Source organism: Oratosquilla oratoria, chromosome 11, assembly GCF_046742065.1.
Source record: "Oratosquilla oratoria isolate Oo_2021 chromosome 11, ASM4674206v1, whole genome shotgun sequence".
Lineage (NCBI taxonomy): Eukaryota > Metazoa > Arthropoda > Malacostraca > Stomatopoda > Squillidae > Oratosquilla > Oratosquilla oratoria.
This window is the reverse complement of record NC_134787.1, coordinates 52,362,733-52,388,949: the sequence shown is the minus strand read 5'-3', so window position 1 is coordinate 52,388,949 and position 26,217 is coordinate 52,362,733. Positions and strand designations below refer to the sequence as shown.

General features: G+C 37.5%; 1 protein-coding gene across 1 annotated transcript in view; it reads left to right on the top strand.

Annotated features, from left to right (window-relative positions):
• The first annotated feature begins 261 nt into the window (after window positions 1-261).
• Window positions 262-26,217, top strand: part of LOC143029824 (phosphatidylinositol 4,5-bisphosphate 3-kinase catalytic subunit delta isoform-like) — a 93,661-nt gene continuing 67,705 nt past the window's right edge. The window contains exons 1-3 of the mRNA XM_076192884.1: window positions 262-838; window positions 7,913-8,091; window positions 8,818-9,046. Coding sequence (XP_076048999.1) covers window positions 514-838; window positions 7,913-8,091; window positions 8,818-9,046 — 733 coding nt within the window. The 5' untranslated portion in view covers window positions 262-513. The remainder of the gene's footprint in view (window positions 839-7,912; window positions 8,092-8,817; window positions 9,047-26,217) is intronic.

Sequence of the window (26,217 nt, the reverse complement as noted above, 5' to 3'; positions counted from 1 at the left end):
TGGCTGCTGATCGTGTGCAGGGAGTTATGGGAATGTGTGTATAACCTTGCAGATGAAGAATAATTATTCCAAAATTAATTTCTTGTGATATAGTTTTCATAAACATATTTTGTTGATTATCTTGTGATTATTGTAAATTTACTGTATTAGATTCATCATCAGACATTACAGCTGTGGGTTTTCACATTATTTAGAAAGCTTTTGTTCGCTGTGCTAGAGAGGAAGCTCTTATCATAGACATCCTTTAGTTGTAGCTTTGCTAGTAAGAGAACACCTCACGTAGTATGTGTAATGGAGCCCTGTGGTTGACTAGTATTCAAGGCTTAGGTTTGAACACATTTAATATATAAGCAAATATAGACAGCGTTTGACGGTGCAATTTATCAAACTAGTAAAACCCTATCTGGGAAATGCAAGCGATAATAATTATATGTCATGGCAAAGAACCGTCGGCGTAAGAGACATATATTCTTCTAGTGTGTGCATTTGGATTAAATAAGAGAATCGTTCAACATGGATCCCAATTCCAGTGATGACAATAAATCTCGAGAATCTCCTTACTGTAACGTATCATTGGTCAAACCAGTGTATGTCAACATAAACACTATCAACAGACAAACACGTCGAAGGAATCCTCCAGATCCACCACCAGCCGAACTGACCGCCTATGAAAGGCCTCCTGAATTACCTTCTCGAAAATTCAGCTCTGTCAGTGTCGACCTTGATACTCGTCCTAAGCCACCACCACGTCGGCATAGTTGTAACCACGGAACTCCTCCACGACCAGCAAGGCGGCATACGGTGTCGGCTGGCCCTTTGCTCCGTCCGAAGCAGTACGGTAGGTACCATTCGTATTTTGCAACAAGTTTTTCCTCCCTTGTTATTCCTCCTCATCAGTAGGATAGTATACTGTTTGCTCTTCGAATGGAATCATACATTGTAACTTTCTACAGCATGAGCTCTTGAATTCTTCATACTTCTCAATTTTTTTTAGACTTGGATTGAATTGTAACATAGTTTTAGGATATGTCTAGAAAAATACGATTTGCAATTTTTCTTGCCGTTCATCTTCACGATTCCTCCTTTGTTAAATTATTTATCTATGTATTCGTTTATTTGGTCACGTATTTATTCCATTATTTATTGAATTATTTTAACTGTTAACAGCAAAGGGAGGAATAGGAATTCGACTGAAAACAAAAGTGACGATTTATCAACGATGTCCCTAAATTTAGAATAATCAAATTCGAAGCAGCGGGAGGCTGTGTGTGATGAAGTGGGGGGAGCCCTCTGACAACGTTAACCCCCTAGAAATGCTGGAAGATGATAGTAATGGTGATAGTTATAATAATGATAATTGTAGTACATACATATATCAAGGCTTTTTCCCCCTTACAAGGGAGGTAGCCAAAAAGAAAAAAGGATCAAACCATCCCCACCCATTCCATCCCTAAATACACTCCACTCCCCTCCACCCTCCCTCTTATCTTAGCACCTCCTGGATGACGGGTCATCCCTGCACCTTGTCCACTGCCCTGGGTCAGAGGCAGTGTCGCAAGACACAGCACATCCACAGCAAGGCCACTTCATTAAATCGGCGACCCCCCCTCCGTCCCCTCACCCAGAAAGGGAGAAGACGAGGAGAAATCCCTTCGGGCTGCGTCATTTTTTTCTCACACATACTACCTCACCCCCCAATCCACTTCTTGCATCACATCATCCATATACAACCATATTCACATCTGTCTTCTGTCCTCTCCCGTCCTTCCTCAACAGACATTCCCCTCTTCCCTAAAGCCCCCTTCACCCCATCCATCCATCTCAAAATAGGACACCCCCTCATGTTCACTTCGTCCACATCTGCCTTCCATACCTATTTTACTAGTCTTTTTTCACTCATTCTTTCCATGTGTCCAAACCATCCTAATACTCTTTCATCCACCCTATCTCCCAACTCCCTTTCCACCCCTGTTCTCCTCACCTCCTCATTTCTCACTCTATCTAGCCTAGTAATCCCCATCATACTTCTCAGACACCTCATCTCAAACACATTCAAACTCCTTCTCTCTTCCTCTCTTATGTTCCATGTTTCTGCCCCATACAGTGCTGTTGCCACAATCACTCCATACAGTCTCCTCTTAGCATCCATTCCCAAATGTCTATTCCTCATTTCACTTTTTAATCCACCAAGGCATTTACTCGCTTCTCTCAATCTACATTCTACCTCCACCTTCACTCCACCCTTTCCTGCCACATTTACACCCAAGTATCTAAAACTATCCACTTCCTCCAGTCGCTCTCCCTTAATGCTCACTTCCAGTCTACTGCCACTTTCACCCCTTGTACATCTCATCACCTTACTTTTACCCACATTTATCTTCAACTTTCTTCTTTCACACACTCTCCCAAACTCTGTCATCAACTTCTTCAATCCCTCCTCTGATCCTGCTACAAGCGCAGTGTCGTCCACAAACAACAGCTGGCTCACCTCCCACTTTTCTCCATTTTCTTTAACCATCTCCAATCCCTGACCCACCACCCTTGCATTTACCTCTCGCACCACCCCATCCATGTATAAGTTGAACAGCCAGGGTGACATAACATATCCCTGACGAAGTCCCACCTTTACCTCGAACCACTCACTCTCTCCATTTCTAATCCTGACACATGATCTACTACTCTCATAAAAACTCTTGACAGCTCCTAGAAGATTTCCTCCTCTCCCGTATATCCGCAAAACCTCCCACAGTGCCTTCCTGTCTACCCTGACATAAGCCGTTTCCAGATCCATAAAATCCCCAAAAACATCCTTACCTTTTCCTATAGCTTTCTCACATATCTGTCTTACCACAAAAATCTGATCTACACAACCTCTACCTGTCCTAAATCCATATTGTTCCTCACCCATTACTCCCTCTGTTCCTCTCCTAATCCTCTCAATCAAGATCCTCCCATAAGCCTTCCCAACTACACTTAAGAAGCTAATCCCTCTGAAACTACTACACACACACTTCTCTCCTTTTCCCTTGTAAAGTGGAACTATACAGGCACTCCTCTAGTCCTCCGGCACTCTACCTTCTCTCCAGCAAACATTAAATAACCTCACCAGCCAGTCCACCATCACTGTACCTCCTTTTTTTTTTAGACCTTCTGCATGATATCCATCCAGACCAGGTGCCTTTTTTTTTAAATAATTGTAATAACAATAGTAATACTAGTAGTGATAATCCCATCATAAACAATAAAACATAAAAATTTACCAATTGATTTATCGTACAAATTTTTTATTAGAAATATACGTAAAAGGAAGAGTATAAACTGAAACCCCATATAACAGAAATGTCTCTAAATATGTGCGTGTGTGTGTGTATTTATTGCATTGTATGGTACCGGTATAGGAAAATAGAATATCCACGCACTCAGAAATACGGGTCCCAGAGAAAAGGAATGTGTAAAGAAAAATCATATCAGGATTGATGACGGTTAGGCAAATCACTAGAAGGATAAGCCGTGATAAAAATAAAATGAAAGACAGAACTCAGTATGCCAAAATTAGAAGTTGAACAGAATTAAAAGTATATACCAAAGGTTAGATCAACTAATCAGAAATAAAATGTAGTTCTTATGATGATAAAGACATTAGTGACAAAATAGAATGTACAAAGTCAGTTCGGAAGTAGAAAGAATAGAACATATAGAATCGGTTAACGCAATGAGTCTGTTTAATCGTAGATCAGACAAAAAAAAAAAAAAAAAAAACCGAAACAGAAAAAGAGAGAGGAGAAACGCAAAGCAGTCCGAGTATAGGTGTTAGGGCTTGTGAACTAACTTGCGACTTGCCAGAGTGTGGTCACAGTTGTGTAAAAATAAATAGATGATTACTACAAAGTATTTGAAAAAAATATGTTCGAAATTAATAGAAAAATAAACCAAACGTTTCATTTGCCACACTACCACCCTACATAAAATGGTGGCACGATGTTATACGAAATGACTTTTGACTTGCAACGTTCTACAACCAGTAAAGTAAATAACAGTATTACTTCTATATACATTTACATTACGAGAGGACTATTCCCAACCCAAACCTTTCAACACGTTCCGTACGTTCAACTCACGTCATTGTATCAGGCGTACATGTTCGCTTTGGTACCCGCCTGGCTACGAGGTTCACATGTCGAAGAAAATCGTCAGATTTATGTGTCGAGCTTCACACTCGACAGCTCCAAAACGTTTTAGTCCACACGTCACAAACGTTTAAGCCCACTTCAATTATTCTACAAGCACCCTTACAGCTTTTTCTCTGATTAGCCCCTTGGATAAGTTCTGCGATTCCTATACGTCATACTGCTGGATGACCCTCTTTACGGATACATCTACACTGCTAGATTTGGATCCAGTTAGACCTTCCTACTTGCGCAACTCGCTCCTGATGCAAATCGTCAGGGTCATACAACCATTCCTATCTTACGCAGCCAGTTGTTATTGCCACTCGGAGTTACTGACTCCGCGAATCGCAGGACGACGCCCTTCCCAGTGACGTCACCACTGTAACTACCATGTACGTGACCACCCTCAGCCGTGCTTACGTCACAGTCACATCACACTTCCGACTACACCAGTGACGTCATCGCACGTACGATTTCGACGTGTATTGGCACATTAGGAGAACTTTCTTAGCACGTCCCATCAATATTGCATCGTCAGTTCCAGCCAGCTGATCGAACTTTACTCGCCGTCCTTCTGTTAACCAAAACATTCAATGGAACATAGTGATCGACGAACGTAACAGTGCGGTGTTTTTGCATTTCATAACATTGTGTTCGGTTTATATTCTATTGTGATTTTATATTCAACATTCTTTAAGTTTTGTTTCAAAGAATCAACGTGAACAGTGTTCTGATTCACAGTGAATTTGTATGTTTGTGTATTTAAGTCTTTGTATTTTCGGGTGATGTACCACATGGTTAGTATTTTAGTGAAATATAATTACTTAAAGCACATGTACAAGTACGTACTAGTTTTAGTTTCTCATTCGAAGGGATGAATCAAATTTGTTTTCTCTACGTAGAACTAGAATTTATTGGCAACGTTGCATTGGTGATTTAAGTTGCATTGACGATTTAGATTATTTTCAATTTTCATTTCCCACTACAATGGTTCAACATCTTCAAAATCCACCACGCCCTCCCACAACATAATGACAGCAGTTAGAGAAGAACATAGTCTACCGAAGTTCGATGGTGAAAATATACCCCTTTATTCATTTTTAGTGGAAATAAACAATGAGATCACAAGACGTAAAGTTCAAGATGACAAGGAGAAGATAGCAATATTGAGAAGTAGTGTAGATTTGATACAGTAGCAGGAGATATTATCGTGTCTGGTTAATTTAGTGAGACGAATACCTATAAGGATTTTGTGGAATTAATGAAGAAAACATTTGCAGAACTTGCAACAATAGGTACACTTTCTACTTTACTTAAAGCAGCGCAGTCTCATAACAAGAGACCTTATCGAAAGAGAAAGCCCTTTTAGTTGCATCAGCACTTAAAAGTGGAATTAGATAATCGCTTAGGAATTCAGCTTGGATTGCAGATACACGAACAACTGGTCCAACAATCTCGCTTGTAATCTAGTTGCGTAATTCTCATATTTTTAAATATTGTCACACATCCTGATACATTCATAAAAGCATTAAATGTGTATGTATATATATATATATATATATATATATATATATGTATATATAATATATATATATATATATATATATATAATGTAGAGATCATACCGATGTATGTTTAAGTGTAGTGGATGTTCTCATCGGTGTAATTGCGGGTATATTTACTCCCGAGGTATTAGTGAAGAAGACAAATTTGGGATTCTGCCTTATTGGGAATAGTGAGTGCCCCGAAAATATAAGCAAAGTGTTGTCTTTGCCATGGTCAACAGAGTTTATTCCCATTGCAGTGCTTGGGTTTTCACCAACGCCGAATTACAGTCACCTCGCTGTTGGTTGATAACGGATAATCCCAAAAAGACATGGACTCCATCATCAAACAGAAAATTCAAGAATCCATAGCCAGAGACGGTCCCAACACCATCGACCTTTACTACAAGGCTTTCGTGAACACCGGCTACACACAAAATGTAAAAGTCCTCAAGAACATATAGTACACAGAACGCCAAATCCACCAAGCCCGGCACCAAAATTAACTTCATGATACATTACCAAACTATTAAAACCTAGAGCCTTGTCATCAAGAAGAGCTCTTTTCCTAACAGATACCCTCCAAGACATGAACGTTGTATAACAATATTCGTGGAATGTCGACGATTGTAAACACCGTGCTTGAACATACATCGGTATGTCGTCTACAACCCTTTCAAAAACCAAAACGGTGCCATCCAATGTCACACCAAGAACAATCGCAGCATCACCCACACTAGAAGTATGGTCGCTTCCAGCACGAAAATCCTCTTCAAGGAAAACGATATCTGCCGCCTCATCATGACCTAAGCCGTCCTAATCAATGAAAAACAGCCTTCCATCGATAGCTTATGTCTGCTACATATTTACCAAGCAACAGGCGTCTTTCCTACAGCTCAAAACCTACTCCCAGCCAGTCGGAGTCGTCATAGCAGCCTACTAATTTTCGGAACGCAGGAACTCTCATGGTTACCACTCCTAGTGTATATGCCCCTCTTATTTATTTCCACGTTTTCTTTATTTTTGTACGTTTCCCTCCCTGAATATGTGAAGTCTAGTCGAAATGCGTCTTGGATTTATTACGCCTTCAAGTGTTTCTTGGATTTCTGTTAAAGTTCTCACATATTCGGAGAAAGGCATCGCTCGAAAGCTTCCGTTGCTGTCGACATCCTGTCTTTCAATATTGAGGCGAGAAGTGGAGGAGGAGGAGGGTAAGGTCACCTCCTCCACTTCTCAGACCCCCCCCCCCCACACACACACACCGCCAAGATGACCGTTAGGCCCATAGTGTCAGATCATACGAATATGCGAGTATATATTACTCGTTGGAAAGCAATCGAATGCTATTCTTATTTTTTTTCCTGTACAATGTGTAAAATTCCCTGTTATGTTATATCCTTATAACCGCTTTAAATTTTGTGATCATGCTTGTATGTTTGTACTGTATTTCTGTATTTTCCAGATTTTTCCTGAAGATGTCTCTGTGTAAACGAAATGTTAAGTAAGATATTAAATGGATGGTTTTGGTGAACTCGTCTTTGCTCACCCCCCGAATGACCGGGTCTTTGTTAGAAACCTAGAAAATATTAATAAGAAGATTATAAATTGCCAGAATGCTGTCGATTTCAATACTATTAATATATATATATATATATATATATATATATATATATATATATATATATATATATATATACAGTATATGTATCCTGGCACAGCGACCGGTCCGCCTTGCTCCTCTTCCATTTGTGACATGTTGTCTTCTCCAATCTCCGGTTTCTACGTCGTACACTGGGCCCAATGATGGTGTTTCGATTACTCTGCTTGGCCAGTGTCCTTGTATCGCAGCCGTGTAACACTTGGTCAGATTACAATGCTAGATATTCTCTCTCTCTCTCTCGCTCTCTCTCTCACACACACACACGTATATATATACATACACACTGGTTCCCAGTGATAGCGTATTGGTATTGGTTTACGTCACTGTAACTTTGTTACGGGTTAGCTGGGTTCGAATCCTCGGCTCGTCCACGTTTCAATTTCCAACGGATGCCTCCTTCGAGCGACTCTCAGTCTCGATTGCGATGGCATGGAATTAAAAGTGATTTGTGGTTGAAAAAAGATACGTATATATATATATGTGTGTGTGTGTGTGTGTGTATGTGTTTTATTTATTAATATATTTTCATTATTTTGCAGATGCACCTACGACGCCAATTCTTCCAAGGCGGTTTGGATTCACCACCCCGGAGGCTAGCGAATGGTCTAATCCATTTGCGTTCGACCGAGCAAAGGATGAAGTCGACTTCTTAATGCCTAATGGCATTATAATCCAACTCAAAGTTGCTATAAATTCCACACTGATGGAAATTAAAATGGTTAGTGGCCAGACCAATTGCATGAATAGGGCAGCGATTGGAAATTTGTGGCATACGTATTCTCAGGGTTACATCACACACGCGGCTTTCAACAACAGTCATTGTATACTTTGAGAATGTTGTGTGTTTCATCTTGCATATCTTCTTGTGTATCACAGTTAAGTGAACATACACAGACGCACCACCCACACACACACAGACACACACAAGTCATTAAAGGGAATAGATAAAACTGACAAAAACCTCTCGCTTTGTGACAGGACTCACGTAGTGGGAACAAAGTGAAGACCACAAGTCAGAAAGTTGCTAAGAAACAGTTTTCCTTACAAATGTATAAATTCCGGGAATAGCTTAGAGGATAACAGAGCACAAGCGAAATCAAACCTAGATATCATTCTTGGAAAATAAGACAAAAATATGTTTATATCCTTTCCTGTTTATTAAGAATGAATGTTTTGTTTGTTTTTTAATGTTACATTTGAACATGGCATATGACTATAAATTGGATAAGTCACTTATCCAACTCTCTTTACGACTCAAGATATCAGTTTTACTATTACACGATTATTTACGTTATATCTTATCATGCAATATTATTTTTTCTAAAACATATCAGGTAATTTGCCTTTTAGTTGTTCAAAAGAAGTAGGACATTTCAACTTCACAAAAAAAAAAAAATTGAAATTCTCTGATTAGCGTATTATCGTTGTTCCTTCTGTGCCTCAGGAACTATGGGAGAAGGCACGGGAGTACCCTTTGTTTTGGTGTCTTCGCGACGATGCCTCCTATCACTTCGCCTGCGTCGGTCCACAAGGAGAGACGCTCGAACTGATGGACGAGGGCAAGTGGTACCACGACATCGCTCCCATTGTCCCGATCCTCAAGGTCATAGAGAGAAAGAGCTTCGAACCACAGAGGCACCTCAGCAGTCAGATTGGTATGCTGATCGGAAAAGGTAAAGAGCGCCAGGCGAACACGTGGTGTAAAATTGAAGTTTCGCTTTATTGTTAAGGCTCCCGACGACGAGACGCTAATCTCTACCATGTCACCTGTGCAAGCTTCTCTATCGTCTCTTCATTTTCTGTCTGGTCGCTCTCTTCCACGCATACCATCTCATAGATTCCAGTTAGGAACAAACTTTTTCAATCACTCATCCTTCTTTTGGGCTACCAGGACAACCCAACTCCATTTCCATTCCTTCACCGCTTCCATAATATCTTTCATTCCAGTCTATTCTCTTACCCAGCTTGCATTCTTCCTGCCGTTGAGTGATATACCCAGCATTATTCTCTCTGTTTTCCTCTGTTAAGTCATTATTTTTGTCTCCATTGCCTTTGTCAGTTTCCAAGTTTCACATTTATAGGTCATAACTGATTAATTTTGCTTCTGGAGTCGTTTCTGTAATAACCAAAAGGTTTCCGAACAAATGTGATATTTTTAAATCTAGTTTTAAGATTTCTAGTCAGTTTTGGCATTTAGCAAGAATGGTGTGGTGCCGGCCTCTCATTATAGAGGCTGTTAACTTGAAATTTTAAATAGATTTACTGTTTTTTTTTCTATTTCACCTGTCTTTCTGAACTCCATACTATCCGATTTTTCATATTTTATATATGTATATATATATATACACATATATATATGTATATATATATTTATATATGTATATGATATAAATAATATATATACATACATATATGTATACATATATATATATATATATGTAGAGACATTGGGACAAATTATGGGAAAGGTGGAGGGGGAAACACTGGTCTTTATCTGATTATCGCTTACAACACTCCTCTGAAGAAGCTATTGTAAGCGAAACCGGTCAGGAATAAACTCGATAATCAGATAAAGACCCGTGTTTCCCCCTCCACCTTTCCCATAATATATATATATATAAATATATATATATATATGTGTGTGTGTGTGTGTTAGAGAAATAGTGTTCCTATACAGCCAGTGTTTCTGCCACACCTGGGCTCCCCAGAGGTGAGAAACATATGGCCCTCTGGTTGGGAGCTACGAAAATTCTGACAACAAAAAAGCAGTTTGTCAACGTTGCCGATTGGAAACGCGACAGATCCTCACGAAATGTGTTTGCTCTTGTTGCATTTGACATCATGACTACAAGTATGAATATTTCTGCTCTAGAATATTATTATGTTGTCAGTAATGTTCGCTGTGTATGTACACACATACACACACATATATATATGTGCCGAAAAACCACAAAGAAAATAACAGAAATGAGACCGAGCGCTTTAGTCTATTCAGACCATCATGGCGAAAAGGTTTGAATAGACGAAAGCGCTCGGTCTCATTTCTGTTATTTTCCTTGTGGTTTTTCGGCATAATTAGAATCACGCGTTCAAGTGATTTCTTCTGCATATATATATACATTATATATATATATATATAACATATGTATATGTGTGTGTGTATGTGCGTCCACTTTTTTGACTTTCTAACCAATGCAATCTAGACATGTTATACCATTAAGAATCAGGGTGATACCCAGGTTTCAAAAATAATATTTTTGGCAATATTTAATTAACTGACGAAGTAGATGACAAAGTAACCTTCTGACGAAGTAGGCGACACAAGAACCTCTTGACGAAGTAGACGACGAGGAACTTTCTGACGAAGTAGATGACTGAGGAACCCCTGACGAAGAATACGAAGAAAGAACTTCCTGGGTAAGTAGACGACGCAAGAACTTCCTGACGAAGTAGACGACGGAGGAACCTCCTTACGAAGTAGACGTGGAGAAACTTCATTCTACTGAAGACGACAGAGGGAACTCCTACCACAGGAGGCGAGGATCCCCTACAATAGAAGGCAAAATAAGGCCAGTCTTCTGTAGGAGGCAAGGGAGGATCCTCTTGCATGATTATGAGAAAAGGAAATGTGCCGAAGGCTCGTTTACTCTACGCAGGAGCTAGCCGAACGTTACCCGGAGCGCGGCTTCATAGCTAGTATGTGTGTGTGTGTGTGTATATATATATATATATATATAATATATATATATATATATATGTGTGTGTGTGTGTGTGTGTGTGTGTGTGCGTGCGCGCGCGCGCGAGCTGAATGTTCTACCACATTGGTAAGATAGTGTGACACCATCGGAAAAAAAAATCGAAGATCAAAGTGATCGCAATATATGTATTTTCAAACAACTTTCTTTTCTCCAATAGTAGGATATTCAATTTATACATATATATATATATATATATATATATATATATATATATATATATATATAGATATATATATATATAATATATATATATATATATATATATATATATATATATATATTCATTTTATCAACCACAGTAACTCATTTCCTGTTAGTCTCGATCATGTTTGTAATTAATTAAAATGGAAATTAATTAATGTGGTTGATAAGATATCACTGAGGACCATTCAGTATCTGTTAATATACATATGTATAATGCATATGTATGTGTATATATATATATATATATATATATATATATATATATATATATATATATAGATATATATGGATATAGTTCTGTGCACACGTACACTATTACATTCATTAGCAAAATATATACGTGATCATGTGGATCCGAGAGATCCTTTGACAGGGGTGCGCGAGAACTCCCATGAGGATGCTCCCAGGAGCTGTCTGCTGCCATGTGATTTTATTCAAGAAAAAAAAAAGATTTTCCAAAATCCCTTTAATTGCAGTGTACCGAATTATGAATATATTTTTGGCTTCCGGCGGGCAATATTATTCATTCGGTTTTAAGCTCACATGATCCTCAGGGTCTGAAAGGTCTGTCGAAGGAGGCGCTTTTGAGAGTTAATCTCGAATGTCTTCCTCGGTGTGGTGAAAAGTGTCCCAAGGACTGGCCACTCGAAGCTCAGGGGATCTTTGACACACGAGATAGTGAATTGAACAGGATGGCCGGCCGGCATGCATAGCAACAAGAGGCAACGAAGAGCCGGTTGGCCGGGAAAGTGGACGGGGCAAAGTAACAACGATACGGATAGGCCGGTCGGCATGCACAGCAGCATAAGACAACGAAGAACCGGTCGGCCGGAAAAGTGGGTGGAACAAAATAACAACGATACGGATAGGCCGGCCGGCATGCACAGCAACAAGAGACAACGAAGAGCCGGTCGGCCGGGAAAGTGGGTGGGACAGAATAACAACGATGTGTATAGGCCGGCCGGCATGCATAGCAACAAGAGACAACAAAGAGCCAGTCGGCCGGAAAAGTGAGTGGGGCAGAATAACAACGAGACGGGTAGGCCGGCCAGCTACTACAGACGGTAGAAGACGCGACAGCCGGTCGCCCGGGAAAGAGGGTGGGACAACAGAACGATGGGTTTTCTCAGCTGAATAAAATTGTGATTCAATAACAAAGAAAAGAAAAAGAATAGGCCGAGATGGATAGAATCGCCAACCAGCTGACTGTGACATTACCATTGACAGAATTCAACAATTACGTTCCTTTTGATTGGGAGGCTCCTAAACATTCCTTGTATCACCGACTTGGAATAAAAAAAAAAATAAATAAATAAAAAAAAAGGCACTATTTTTTTTTTCTTCGTCCTCAAAAGCGTTCTCTGAAGCAACGTTTCTCACCCACACAGGGCTCCCCGAGGAATTTGGGGCTTCCAGAAGGGACATTGGTAAACTGAATAAACTCGAAAACAATAAGCAATCATTCGTTTAAACCAGTTTTATTATACAAGTATCTATGAGGAAGGTGGAAAAAGAAGTCACGGGTCTAGTTCAGAATTTTGAATATATTTCTGACCGGTTTCGCTCTACGCTTCTTTAGAGCGAAACCGGTCAGGAATAAATTCACAACTCGGAACTAGACCCGTGACTTCTTTTTCCACCTACCTCAACTTGTCACAATATCTCACCATATGTATGTGTATATATGCGTGTATTTTTTCTAGAATTCTCAGTAAACTCGATCAAGATAAATTCTTATTTACCTAAATCGATTACCAGGAAAAGACGTATCATTTATGAAAGGGAAATGGATAACTTAAATCTGGAAAGTATTTTCTTGAGTAAAAGTTCCTTAGGAACTTGTATCGAAATTTGAAGAATTCTTCTTAATGTATTTTTTTTTATATATTTGCAACGTCTACCTATGTATAAGCATACACATAATAACACTCACGACTTGACGGCGCAGCGGTAGTGTTTGCGGCCGCCACTACGGCGGTCCGGGTTCGAATCCCGCCCAGGGCTGGAGTAATTTCAGTATCGCTGCGCTCTGAGTCGTTACTCCAACACTCGTGGGCGGGGAGTTGGGGTGTGTGTTCACAGATCGGTCATATGTGAGCTCTGAGCTCTTCTGGGAGGGAAATAGCTGTCGACCACGAGTCCAACATGTGATCCAAGACATCGGTGAATCACACGTACACACACAACCTTGAAAGTTACATTTTTTGAGTATCCCCCGCCGGTTACAGCGAACCTTACCGACGCTATAATAACATTCTAAATCAGAAATATTCTTACGTTATTGTCATGATGATTCAACTTCATAAATTAATCTGTATAACTGTCAAGTGATTTTGCAAGAGCAAACATATTTCGTGAAGAACTACCGAGTTTGCAATCGGCAGCGATGACGAACTGCTTCTGTCGTCAGAACTCTCGTAGTTCCCAACCAGAGGGCCATATGTTCCTCACCTCAGGGAGCCCGGGTGTGGTAGAGGCCGTGAATTTTGGATGTAATATCCTTAGGTTTTTTACATATATTTTTTCTATGCATATGTATATATATACACTGTATGTATATATATATATATATATATATATATATATATATATATATATATATATATATATATATGTGTATTTACCTAGTTGTATTTACCTAGTTGTATTTTACGGGAAGGGGAGCTATGCTCGTGGGGTCCCGTCTTCATATCTCATTTTATCTAAACTATTTTTAAATTCGTGTATTGTTTTTGCACACACCACTTTCTCATCTAACTTGTTCCAACTGTCTATTGCTCTGTGAGGAAAGCTGTTCTTTTTCAAATCTCTTCTATAGCTGTCTTTTTTTATTTTCTTTCCGTGTCCTCTTGTATTTCTGTCATCCCATTTTATCAGATTCTCTCTATCAGTAATTTCTATGCCTTTCATGATTCTGTAAATAGTTATCAAATCTCCTCTCTCTCTTCTTTGCTCTAGTGTCTGTAGTTTAAGTTTTTGTAGTCTCTCTTCATATGATAGTTTTGAGAGTGTTGGTGCCAATTTTGTAATTGCTCTTTGTATTCTTTCAAGTTTTTTTATACATTTTTTTGTACTTGGTGACCATATCGTTGCTGCATATTCCAATCTTGGTCTTATCAGGGTGATTAGGATTTTCCTCACCATTTCTTCATCCAGGTATGTAAATGCCACTTTGATTGTTCTTATTAAATTATAGGTTTCTCCAAAAATCTTATTTATATGTTTCTCAGGTGACATATTATTCATAACAATGACTCCCAGGTCCTTCTCATTTTCTACTCTTTTTATTCCTTCTTCTCCCAAATTATATGATCCTGTTATTCTGTTTTTGCTTTTTCCAAATTCCATTATACTACACTTTTTTGTATTGAACTCCATCTCCCACTTCCTACTCCATTCCTGTACTTTATTTAGATCTCTCTGTAGTGATTCACAATCTTCTTCAGTTTTCATTCTTTTCAGTAGTTTTGCATCATCTGCAAAGAAGCTCATATAGCTTTCAATTCCTTCATCCATATCATTAATATATATAGCAAACATTATTGGGGCCAGAACTGTTCCCTGCGGGACACCGCTTATTACTTCATTCCATTTTGAGTGCTGATCTCTTATCACTACTCTCATTTTTCTGTCTTGCAAAAAGTCTTCCATCCAATTTAGCAATTTACCTTGTATTCCTCCTTCATATTCTAATTTCTTAAGCAGCTTCTTATGTGGTACTTTGTCAAAGGCTTTTTTTAGGTCTAGAAATGCACAATCAGCCCATCCATCTCTTTCTTGTATTATATCTATTAGCCTTGAATAGAAACATATTAAATTGGTGACGCATGATCGTCCTTGTCTGAATCCAAATTGCCTTGGATTTAGTACGTTGTTTTTTTCCAAGTATTTTACCCATCTACTTTTGATAATTCTTTCACATATTTTTGCTATTGTACTTGTTAGAGAGACTGGTCTATAGTTGGTAGGTTCTTCTTTATTTCCTCCTTTATATATAGGTACTATATTTGCTTTTTTCCAATCTTCTGGAACTTTTCCTTCTTTTAAGGAACTGCTTATTATGCTATGTATTTTGTCTGCCAGTTCATTCCTGCATTCTTTCAGAATCCAGTTTGCTATTTCATCTGGCCCATGCGATTTTCTGACATCAAAATTACCCAAGTGTGTCAATATTTCATTCTTTGTTACTTCTATTTCTTCCATAGGGGGGACTTTTTCCTTCCACTCAATCTCTTCAGGTTGTATATTTTCCCTTGTAAACACTGATTTAAAATGTTTGTTCATAATTTCTGCCATTTTCATTTCCTCAGTGTATTCAACTCCTCCTTGTCTTAATTTCTCCAAGTCTTGTTTGTTTTTCAGTTTATTGTTTACAAATCTGTAGAATAGTTTTGGTTGATCTTTACACTTTTCTATAACATCTTTTTCATATTTTCTTTTTTCCTCTCTGCACTTTTGTACATATTCATTTCTATAACCAGTATATATTTTCCATTTTTCAGGTCTTCTGTCTTTTTTCCATCTGGTCCAGGCTTTGTCTCTTTTGTCTTTTAACTCCCTACAACTTTTGTTGTACCAGCATTTTACATATTCTTTTTCTTGTTTTTGTCTTGGGACATACTTTTCCACTCCTTTTTTGTAATTTTTTGTCAAAATATTCCATTTCTCTTCCACTGATGTTTCTTCTTTGTATATTTCTTCCCAGTTTTCTTGTTGGAAGAATTCTCTTATTTTATCAAAGTTTGTTTTTTCATACATCATTCTTCCTTTTCTATATTGTTCATTTCTTTTCATATATTTTTCTTCATTAAGTTCCAGTTCAATCAATATGTGGTCACTTTTACCTATTGGTGTTTTATATTCAATCTTGTCCACTATTCTAGGTTCAGATGTAATTATTAAGTCTAGCCTCGATGGTTCTTCTTCATTTCTATACCTAGTGTTCTCTTGTATCCATTGTGTCATTGAATGGTCAGTAATCATCTCAAGTAGAGCATTTCCCCATGAGTCATCACCACTCTTTACTGTCATTTCTTCCCAGCAGATTTCTTTGCAATTAAAGTCGCCCATCATAACTATTCTTCCTCCGTCTTCCATTATTTTAGTTAATGCTATCTTTGTGTCCTCTAACATACTTTTATGTTCACTCTCCTCCCATGAGGCTGTTTTCGGAGGCACATAATTGATCACAAATTTTCTGCTCTTCTTATCTCGGTCTTCCACTTCTATCATAATCATCTCTACTGTATTCTTTCCATATATGACACCTTTCACGTTTATATCCTTCTTAGTCAGGAACATAACTCCACCCCCTTGTTTTTTTCTCTCTGTTTCTAATCCAATAATTGTATGTATCATGTCCTACACTGTTGGGTGGTAGTGGGCCTTTTAATTTTGTTTCTACAATTCCCATTATGTCCGGTTCTTTTTCTTTCAAATAATCATTCAGTTCATTCAATCCTGTTATCAATCCATCTATATTTGTGTAAGACACTCTTAGTTTTCTGCCACTTCCATTGTGTTCTCTGTTTCCCTTATGTTTTTCTTTAGTATGTCGAACTGCTTTATTTTCATGTTCACTACTCTCCAATAGAATCTCTCTTTCTCTGACTCCGTTCTTTCCTCGTTTTTTGCCTTAGCTTCAATTCTTTTCTTCTTTTCTGCCTCTCTTTCCTCCTTATTCATTTCTCTTTTTATCCATACCTTTTTATATTGATCATTTGTTGCTAGTTTCCCTGTCTTGGATAGAATTTTCTCTGCCGTTGTTTGTGACCTGAATTTAATCTTAATTGGTCTGGTCTTATCTGTACTATATTTTCCTAGTCTGAATTTTTCCTCAATTTCCTTTATAATTTCTGGTTCATCTTCCTGGACTAATTTTAATAAACTGCTTACTCTTTCATTTTCCTCCTTGATTCTTGCGGTTCTATCTGGGTTATGTTTCTCTTCCATTCCTAATATAATTATACATTTCTTTTTGTCAGCTAATTCTCTTACTATATTCTCCTTCTGTCTCATCACTTTAATAACTGAGTCTTCATTATGTTCTTTCAATTGCTGTTTGACTATGTCAGTGAATGAAACCTTATTCCCTTCTTGAGTTATTCTCCAATTTTTAACTTCTGTAGCTATTTTCTCTCTATTTTCATTACTATTCTTCTTCAATTTCTCATTCTCCTCCTTTACATTTCCGACCTGTCTTTTTAGGTCCTCTATTTCTTCAGTTAAGTTTCTGTTAGCCTTCTCTAGTTGTTCCAACCTTTCAATTCTCTGGAAAATGGAGTCTACATTACCTAACTTACGTTCCAAGTCCTCGATCACCTTATCAACTCTCTCCTCTAGTCTTATCAGTCGGGGGGGGGGGTTGTGTCCCCCCCCACCCTCTTTAAATCCCTGGAACATATTCTCGTCACTTTCTTCTGTATTGCTCCTCTCTATACTTCTAATCTTTACATTTTTATTAGACATTTGATCCTCGCTAAGTCTTTTGTTTACCTTCCGCTTGTCTGGCTGGGCAAAGTCTACTCCCTCCTCATTTCCTTCCATTTCCCTCAGAACCCCTCCCCTTTTCCTCTTTCCCTACGTTCCCACTACTCCACGAGCAATTTCCCCCCCACCCTGCAAAAACACTAGGCACTTCTCTTTGCGTTGGGATCCACAGACTTCAATTTTCTTCAGAACGTCTTCTAAGCCGTCCATTCGTTGAAGTGTGTGTGTGTATTTACCTAGTTGTATTTACCTAGTTGTATTTTACGGGAAGGGGAGCTATGCTCGTGGGGTCCCGTCTTCATATCTCATTTTATCTAAACTATTTTTAAATTCATGTATTGTTTTTGCACACACCACTTTCTCATCTAACTTGTTCCAACTGTCTATTGCTCTGTGAGGAAAGCTGTTCTTTTTAAAATCTCTTCTATAGCTGTCTTTTTTTATTTTCTTTCCGTGTCCTCTTGTATTTCTGTCATCCCATTTTATCAGATTCTCTCTATCAGTAATTTCTATGCCTTTCATGATTCTGTAAATAGCTATCAAATCTCCTCTCTCTCTTCTTTGCTCTAGTGTCTGTAGTTTAAGTTTTTGTAGTCTCTCTTCATATGATAGTTTTGAGAGTGTTGGTGCCAGTTTTGTAATTGCTCTTTGTATCCTTTCAAGTTTTTTTATACATTTTTTTGTACTTGGTGACCATATCGTTGCTGCATATTCCAATCTTGGTCTTATCAGGGTGATTAGGATTTTCCTCACCATTTCTTCATCCAGGTATGTAAATGCCACTTTGATTGTTCTTATTAAATTATAAGTTTCTCCAAAAATCTTATTTATATGTTTCTCAGGTGACATGTTATTCATAACAATGACTCCCAGGTCCTTCTCATTTTCTACTTTTTTTATTCCTTCTTCTCCCAAATTATATGATCCTGCTATTCTGTTTTTGCTTTTTCCAAATTCCATTATACTACACTTTTTTGTATTGAACTCCATCTCCCACTTCCTACTCCATTCTTGTACTTTATTTAGATCCCTCTGTAGTGATTCACAATCTTCTTCAGTTTTCACTCTTTTCAGTAGTTTTGCATCATCTGCAAAGAAGCTCATATAGCTTTCAATTCCTTCATCCATATCATTAATATATATAGCAAACATTATTGGGGCCAGAACTGTTCCTTGCGGGACACCGCTTATTACTTCATTCCATTTTGAGTGCTGATCTCTTATCACTACTCTCATTTTTCTTTCTTGCAAAAAGTCTTCCATCCAATTTAGCAATTTACCTTGTATTCCTCCTTCATATTCTAATTTCTTAAGCAACTTCTTATGTGGTACTTTGTCAAAAGCTTTTTTTAGGTCTAGAAATGCACAATCAGCCCATCCATCTCTTTCTTGTATTATATCTATTAGCCTTGAATAGAAACATATTAAATTGGTGACGCATGACCGTCCTTGTCTGAATCCAAATTGCCTTGGATTTAGTACGTTGTTTTTTTCCAAGTATTTTACCCATCTACTTTTGATAATTCTTTCACAAATTTTTGCTATTGTACTTGTTAGAGAGACTGGTCTATAATTGGTAGGTTCTTCTTTATTTCCTCCTTTATATATAGGTACTATATTTGCTTTTTTCCAATCTTCTGGAACTTTTCCTTCTTTTAAGGAACTGCTTATTATGCTATGTATTTTGTCTGCCAGTTCATTCCTGCATTCTTTCAGAATCCAGTTTGCTATTTCATCTGGCCCATGCGATTTTCTGACATCAAAATTACCCAAGTGTGTCAATATTTCATTCTTTGTTACTTCTATTTCTTCCATAGGGGGGACTTTTTCTTTCCACTCAATCTCTTCAGGTTGTATATTTTCCCTTGTAAACACTGATTTAAAATGTTTGTTCATAATTTCTGCCATTTCCATTTCCTCAGTGTATTCAACTCCTCCTTGTCTCAATTTCTCCAAGTCTTGTTTGTTTTTCAGTTTATTGTTTACAAATCTGTAGAATAGTTTTGGTTGATCTTTACACTTTTCTATAACATCTTTTTCATATTTTCTTTTTTTCTCTCTGCACTTTTGTACATATTCATTTCTATAACCAGTATATATTTTCCATTTTTCAGGTCTTCTGTCTTTTTTCCATCTGGTCCAGGCTTTGTCTCTTTTGTCTTTTAACTCCCTACAACTTTTGTTGTACCAGCATTTTACATATTCTTTTTCTTGTTTTTGTCTTGGGACATACTTTTCCACTCCTTTTTTGTAAATTTTTGTCAAAATATTCCATTTCTCTTCCACTGATGTTTCTTCTTTGTATATTTCTTCCCAGTTTTCTTGTTGGAAGAATTCTCTTATTTTATCAAAGTTTGTTTTTTCATACATCATTCTTCCTTTTCTATATTGTTCATTTCTTTTCATATATTTTTCTTCATTAAGTTCCAGTTCAATCAATATGTGGTCACTTTTACCTATTGGTGTTTTATATTCAATCTTGTCCACTATTCTAGGTTCAGATGTAATTATTAAGTCTAGCCTCGATGGTTCTTCTTCATTTCTATACCTAGTGTTCTCTTGTATCCATTGTGTCATTGAATGGTCAGTAATCATCTCAAGTAGAGCATTTCCCCATGAGTCATCACCACTCTTTGCTGTCATTTCTTCCCAGCAGATTTCTTTGCAATTAAAGTCGCCCATCATAACTATTCTTCCTCCGTCTTCCATTATTTTAGTTAATGCTATCTTTGTGTCCTCTAACATACTTTTATATTCACTCTCCTCCCATGAGGCTGTTTTCGGAGGCACATAATTGATCACAAATTTTCTGCTCTTCTTATCTCTGTCTTCCACTTCTATCATAATCATCTCTACTGTATTCTTTCCATATATGACACCTTTCACGTTTATATCCTTCTTAGTCAGGAACATAACTCCACCCCCTTGCTTTTTCTCTCTGTTTCTAATCCAATAATTGTATGCATCATGTCCTACACTGTTGGGTGGTAGTGGGCCTTTTAATTTTGTTTCTACAATTCCCATTATGTCCGGTTCTTTTTCTTTCAAATAATCATTCAGCTCATTCAATCCTGTTATTAATCCATCTATATTTGTGTAAGACACTCTTAGTTTTCTGCCACTTCCATTGTGTTCTCTGTTTCCCTTATGTTTTTCTTTTGTATGTCGAACTTCCTTAGTTTCATGTTCACTACTCTCCAATAGAATCTCTCTTTCTCTGACTCCGTTCTGTTCTCGTTTTTTGTCTTAGCTTCCAGTCTTTTCTGCTTTTCTTCCTCTCTTTCCTCTTTATTCATTTCTCTTTTTATCCATATCTTTTTGTGTTGTTCACTTGTTGCTAGTTTCCCTGTTTTGGATAAGATATTCTCTGCCGTTGTTTGTGACTTGAATTTAATCTTAATTGGTCTGGTCTTGTCTGTGCTATACTTTCCGAGTCTAAATTTCTCTTCGATTTGTTTCATAATTCCTGGTTCATCTTCCTGAACTGATCCTAGTAATTGGCTTACTTTTTCATTTTCCTCTTTGATTCTTGTGGTTCTATCTGTGTTGTGTTTCTCTTCCATTCCTAATATAATTATACATTTCTTCTTGTCTGCTAAATCCCTTACTATATTCTCCTTTTGTCTCATCACTTTAATAACTGAGTCTTCAGTATGTTCTTTCAATTGCTGTTTGACTATGTCAGTGAATGAAATCTTATTTCCTTCTTGGGTTTGCTTCCAATTTTTACTTTCTTTAGCTATTGTTTCTCTGTTTTCTTTACTATTCTTCTTCAATTCCTCATTCTCCCCCTTTACCTCTCTTAACTGTCTTTTTAGTTCTTCTATTTCATCAGTTAAGTTTTTATTCGCCTTTTCCAGTTCTTCCAATCTTTCAACCCTTTTTAAAATGGTGTTCATATGACCTAACCTACTCTCCAAGTCCTCGATCACTTTATCAACCTTCATCTCTAGTCTTGTCAGTCGGGGGGGGTTTGAGTCCCCCCCACTCTCTTTAAATCCCTTGAAAATATTCTCATCACTTTCTGCTATATTGCTCCTATCTATACCTCTAATCTTCACATTCCTATTAGACATGTTATCATCCAACTCGTCTTGGGGTCTTTTGTCTACCCGGCGGCCCGTCAGGGCCATTTCCTCCACCTCCTCATTACCTTCCATTTCCCCAGTAATCCCTCCCCCTCTCCTCTTTCCTTACTTTCCCACTACCTCACGAGCAATTCCCCCCCCCCCTGCAAATACAAAAAGGCACTTCTCTTTGCGTTGGTATCCACAATCTGCACTTTTCTTCAGAGCGTTCGTCAAGCCGTCCGTTCGTTGAAAGTGTATTTACCTAGTTGTATTTACCTAGTTGTATTTTACGGGAAGGGGAGCTATGCTCGTGGGGTCCCGTCTTCATATCTCATTTTATCTAAACTATTTTTAAATTCATGTATTGTTTTTGCACACACCACTTTCTCATCTAACTTGTTCCAACTGTCTATTGCTCTGTGAGGAAAGCTGTTCTTTTTAAAATCTCTTCTATAGCTGTCTTTTTTTATTTTCTTTCCGTGTCCTCTTGTATTTCTGTCATCCCATTTTATCAGATTCTCTCTATCAGTAATTTCTATGCCTTTCATGATTCTGTAAATAGCTATCAAATCTCCTCTCTCTCTTCTTTGCTCTAGTGTCTGTAGTTTAAGTTTTTGTAGTCTCTCTTCATATGATAGTTTTGAGAGTGTTGGTGCCAGTTTTGTAATTGCTCTTTGTATCCTTTCAAGTTTTTTTATACATTTTTTTGTACTTGGTGACCATATCGTTGCTGCATATTCCAATCTTGGTCTTATCAGGGTGATTAGGATTTTCCTCACCATTTCTTCATCCAGGTATGTAAATGCCACTTTGATTGTTCTTATTAAATTATAAGTTTCTCCAAAAATCTTATTTATATGTTTCTCAGGTGACATGTTATTCATAACAATGACTCCCAGGTCCTTCTCATTTTCTACTTTTTTTATTCCTTCTTCTCCCAAATTATATGATCCTGCTATTCTGTTTTTTGCTTTTTCCAAATTCCATTATACTACACTTTTTTGTATTGAACTCCATCTCCCACTTCCTACTCCATTCTTGTACTTTATTTAGATCCCTCTGTAGTGATTCACAATCTTCTTCAGTTTTCACTCTTTTCAGTAGTTTTGCATCATCTGCAAAGAAGCTCATATAGCTTTCAATTCCTTCATCCATATCATTAATATATATAGCAAACATTATTGGGGCCAGAACTGTTCCCTGCGGGACACCGCTTATTACTTCATTCCATTTTGAGTGCTGATCTCTTATCACTACTCTCATTTTTCTTTCTTGCAAAAAGTCTTCCATCCAATTTAGCAATTTACCTTGTATTCCTCCTTCATATTCTAATTTCTTAAGCAACTTCTTATGTGGTACTTTGTCAAAAGCTTTTTTTAGGTCTAGAAATGCACAATCAGCCCATCCATCTCTTTCTTGTATTATATCTATTAGCCTTGAATAGAAACATATTAAATTGGTGACGCATGACCGTCCTTGTCTGAATCCAAATTGCCTTGGATTTAGTACGTTGTTTTTTTCCAAGTATTTTACCCATCTACTTTTGATAATTCTTTCACAAATTTTTGCTATTGTACTTGTTAGAGAGACTGGTCTATAATTGGTAGGTTCTTCTTTATTTCCTCCTTTATATATAGGTACTATATTTGCTTTTTTCCAATCTTCTGGAACTTTTCCTTCTTTTAAGGAACTGCTTATTATGCTATGTATTTTGTCTGCCAGTTCATTCCTGCATTCTTTCAGAATCCAGTTTGCTATTTCATCTGGCCCATGCGATTTTCTGACATCAAAATTACCCAAGTGTGTCAATATTTCATTCTTTGTTACTTCTATTTCTTCCATAGGGGGGACTTTTTCTTTCCACTCAATCTCTTCAGGTTGTATATTTTCCCTTGTAAACACTGATTTAAAATGTTTGTTCATAATTTCTGCCATTTCCATTTCCTCAGTGTATTCAACTCCTCCTTGTCTCAATTTCTCCAAGTCTTGTTTGTTTTTCAGTTTATTGTTTACAAATCTGTAGAATAGTTTTGGTTGATCTTTACACTTTTCTATAACATCTTTTTCATATTTTCTTTTTTTCTCTCTGCACTTTTGTACATATTCATTTCTATAACCAGTATATATTTTCCATTTTTCAGGTCTTCTGTCTTTTTTCCATCTGGTCCAGGCTTTGTCTCTTTTGTCTTTTAACTCCCTACAACTTTTGTTGTACCAGCATTTTACATATTCTTTTTCTTGTTTTTGTCTTGGGACATACTTTTCCACTCCTTTTTTGTAAATTTTTGTCAAAATATTCCATTTCTCTTCCACTGATGTTTCTTCTTTGTATATTTCTTCCCAGTTTTCTTGTTGGAAGAATTCTCTTATTTTATCAAAGTTTGTTTTTTCATACATCATTCTTCCTTTTCTATATTGTTCATTTCTTTTCATATATTTTTCTTCATTAAGTTCCAGTTCAATCAATATGTGGTCACTTTTACCTATTGGTGTTTTATATTCAATCTTGTCCACTATTCTAGGTTCAGATGTAATTATTAAGTCTAGCCTCGATGGTTCTTCTTCATTTCTATACCTAGTGTTCTCTTGTATCCATTGTGTCATTGAATGGTCAGTAATCATCTCAAGTAGAGCATTTCCCCATGAGTCATCACCACTCTTTGCTGTCATTTCTTCCCAGCAGATTTCTTTGCAATTAAAGTCGCCCATCATAACTATTCTTCCTCCGTCTTCCATTATTTTAGTTAATGCTATCTTTGTGTCCTCTAACATACTTTTATATTCACTCTCCTCCCATGAGGCTGTTTTCGGAGGCACATAATTGATCACAAATTTTCTGCTCTTCTTATCTCTGTCTTCCACTTCTATCATAATCATCTCTACTGTATTCTTTCCATATATGACACCTTTCACGTTTATATCCTTCTTAGTCAGGAACATAACTCCACCCCCTTGCTTTTTCTCTCTGTTTCTAATCCAATAATTGTATGCATCATGTCCTACACTGTTGGGTGGTAGTGGGCCTTTTAATTTTGTTTCTACAATTCCCATTATGTCCGGTTCTTTTTCTTTCAAATAATCATTCAGCTCATTCAATCCTGTTATTAATCCATCTATATTTGTGTAAGACACTCTTAGTTTTCTGCCACTTCCATTGTGTTCTCTGTTTCCCTTATGTTTTTCTTTTGTATGTCGAACTTCCTTAGTTTCATGTTCACTACTCTCCAATAGAATCTCTCTTTCTCTGACTCCGTTCTGTTCTCGTTTTTTGTCTTAGCTTCCAGTCTTTTCTGCTTTTCTTCCTCTCTTTCCTCTTTATTCATTTCTCTTTTTATCCATATCTTTTTGTGTTGTTCACTTGTTGCTAGTTTCCCTGTTTTGGATAAGATATTCTCTGCCGTTGTTTGTGACTTGAATTTAATCTTAATTGGTCTGGTCTTGTCTGTGCTATACTTTCCGAGTCTAAATTTCTCTTCGATTTGTTTCATAATTCCTGGTTCATCTTCCTGAACTGATTCTAGTAATTGGCTTACTTTTTCATTTTCCTCTTTGATTCTTGTGGTTCTATCTGTGTTGTGTTTCTCTTCCATTCCTAATATAATTATACATTTCTTCTTGTCTGCTAAATCCCTTACTATATTCTCCTTTTGTCTCATCACTTTAATAACTGAGTCTTCAGTATGTTCTTTCAATTGCTGTTTGACTATGTCAGTGAATGAAATCTTATTTCCTTCTTGGGTTTGCTTCCAATTTTTACTTTCTTTAGCTATTGTTTCTCTGTTTTCTTTACTATTCTTCTTCAATTCCTCATTCTCCCCCTTTACCTCTCTTAACTGTCTTTTTAGTTCTTCTATTTCATCAGTTAAGTTTTTATTCGCCTTTTCCAGTTCTTCCAATCTTTCAACCCTTTTTAAAATGGTGTTCATATGACCTAACCTACTCTCCAAGTCCTCGATCACCTTATCAACCTTCATCTCTAGTCTTGTCAGTCGGGGGGGGGTTTGAGTCCCCCCCACTCTCTTTAAATCCCTTGAAAATATTCTCATCACTTTCTGCTATATTGCTCCTATCTATACCTCTAATCTTCACATTCCTATTAGACATGTTATCATCCAACTCGTCTTGGGGTCTTTTGTCTACCCGGCGGCCCGTCAGGGCCATTTCCTCCACCTCCTCATTACCTTCCATTTCCCCAGTAATCCCTCCCCCTCTCCTCTTTCCTTACTTTCCCACTACCTCACGAGCAATTCCCCCTCCCCTGCAAATACAAAAAGGCACTTCTCTTTGCGTTGATATCCACAATCTGCACTTTTCTTCAGAGCG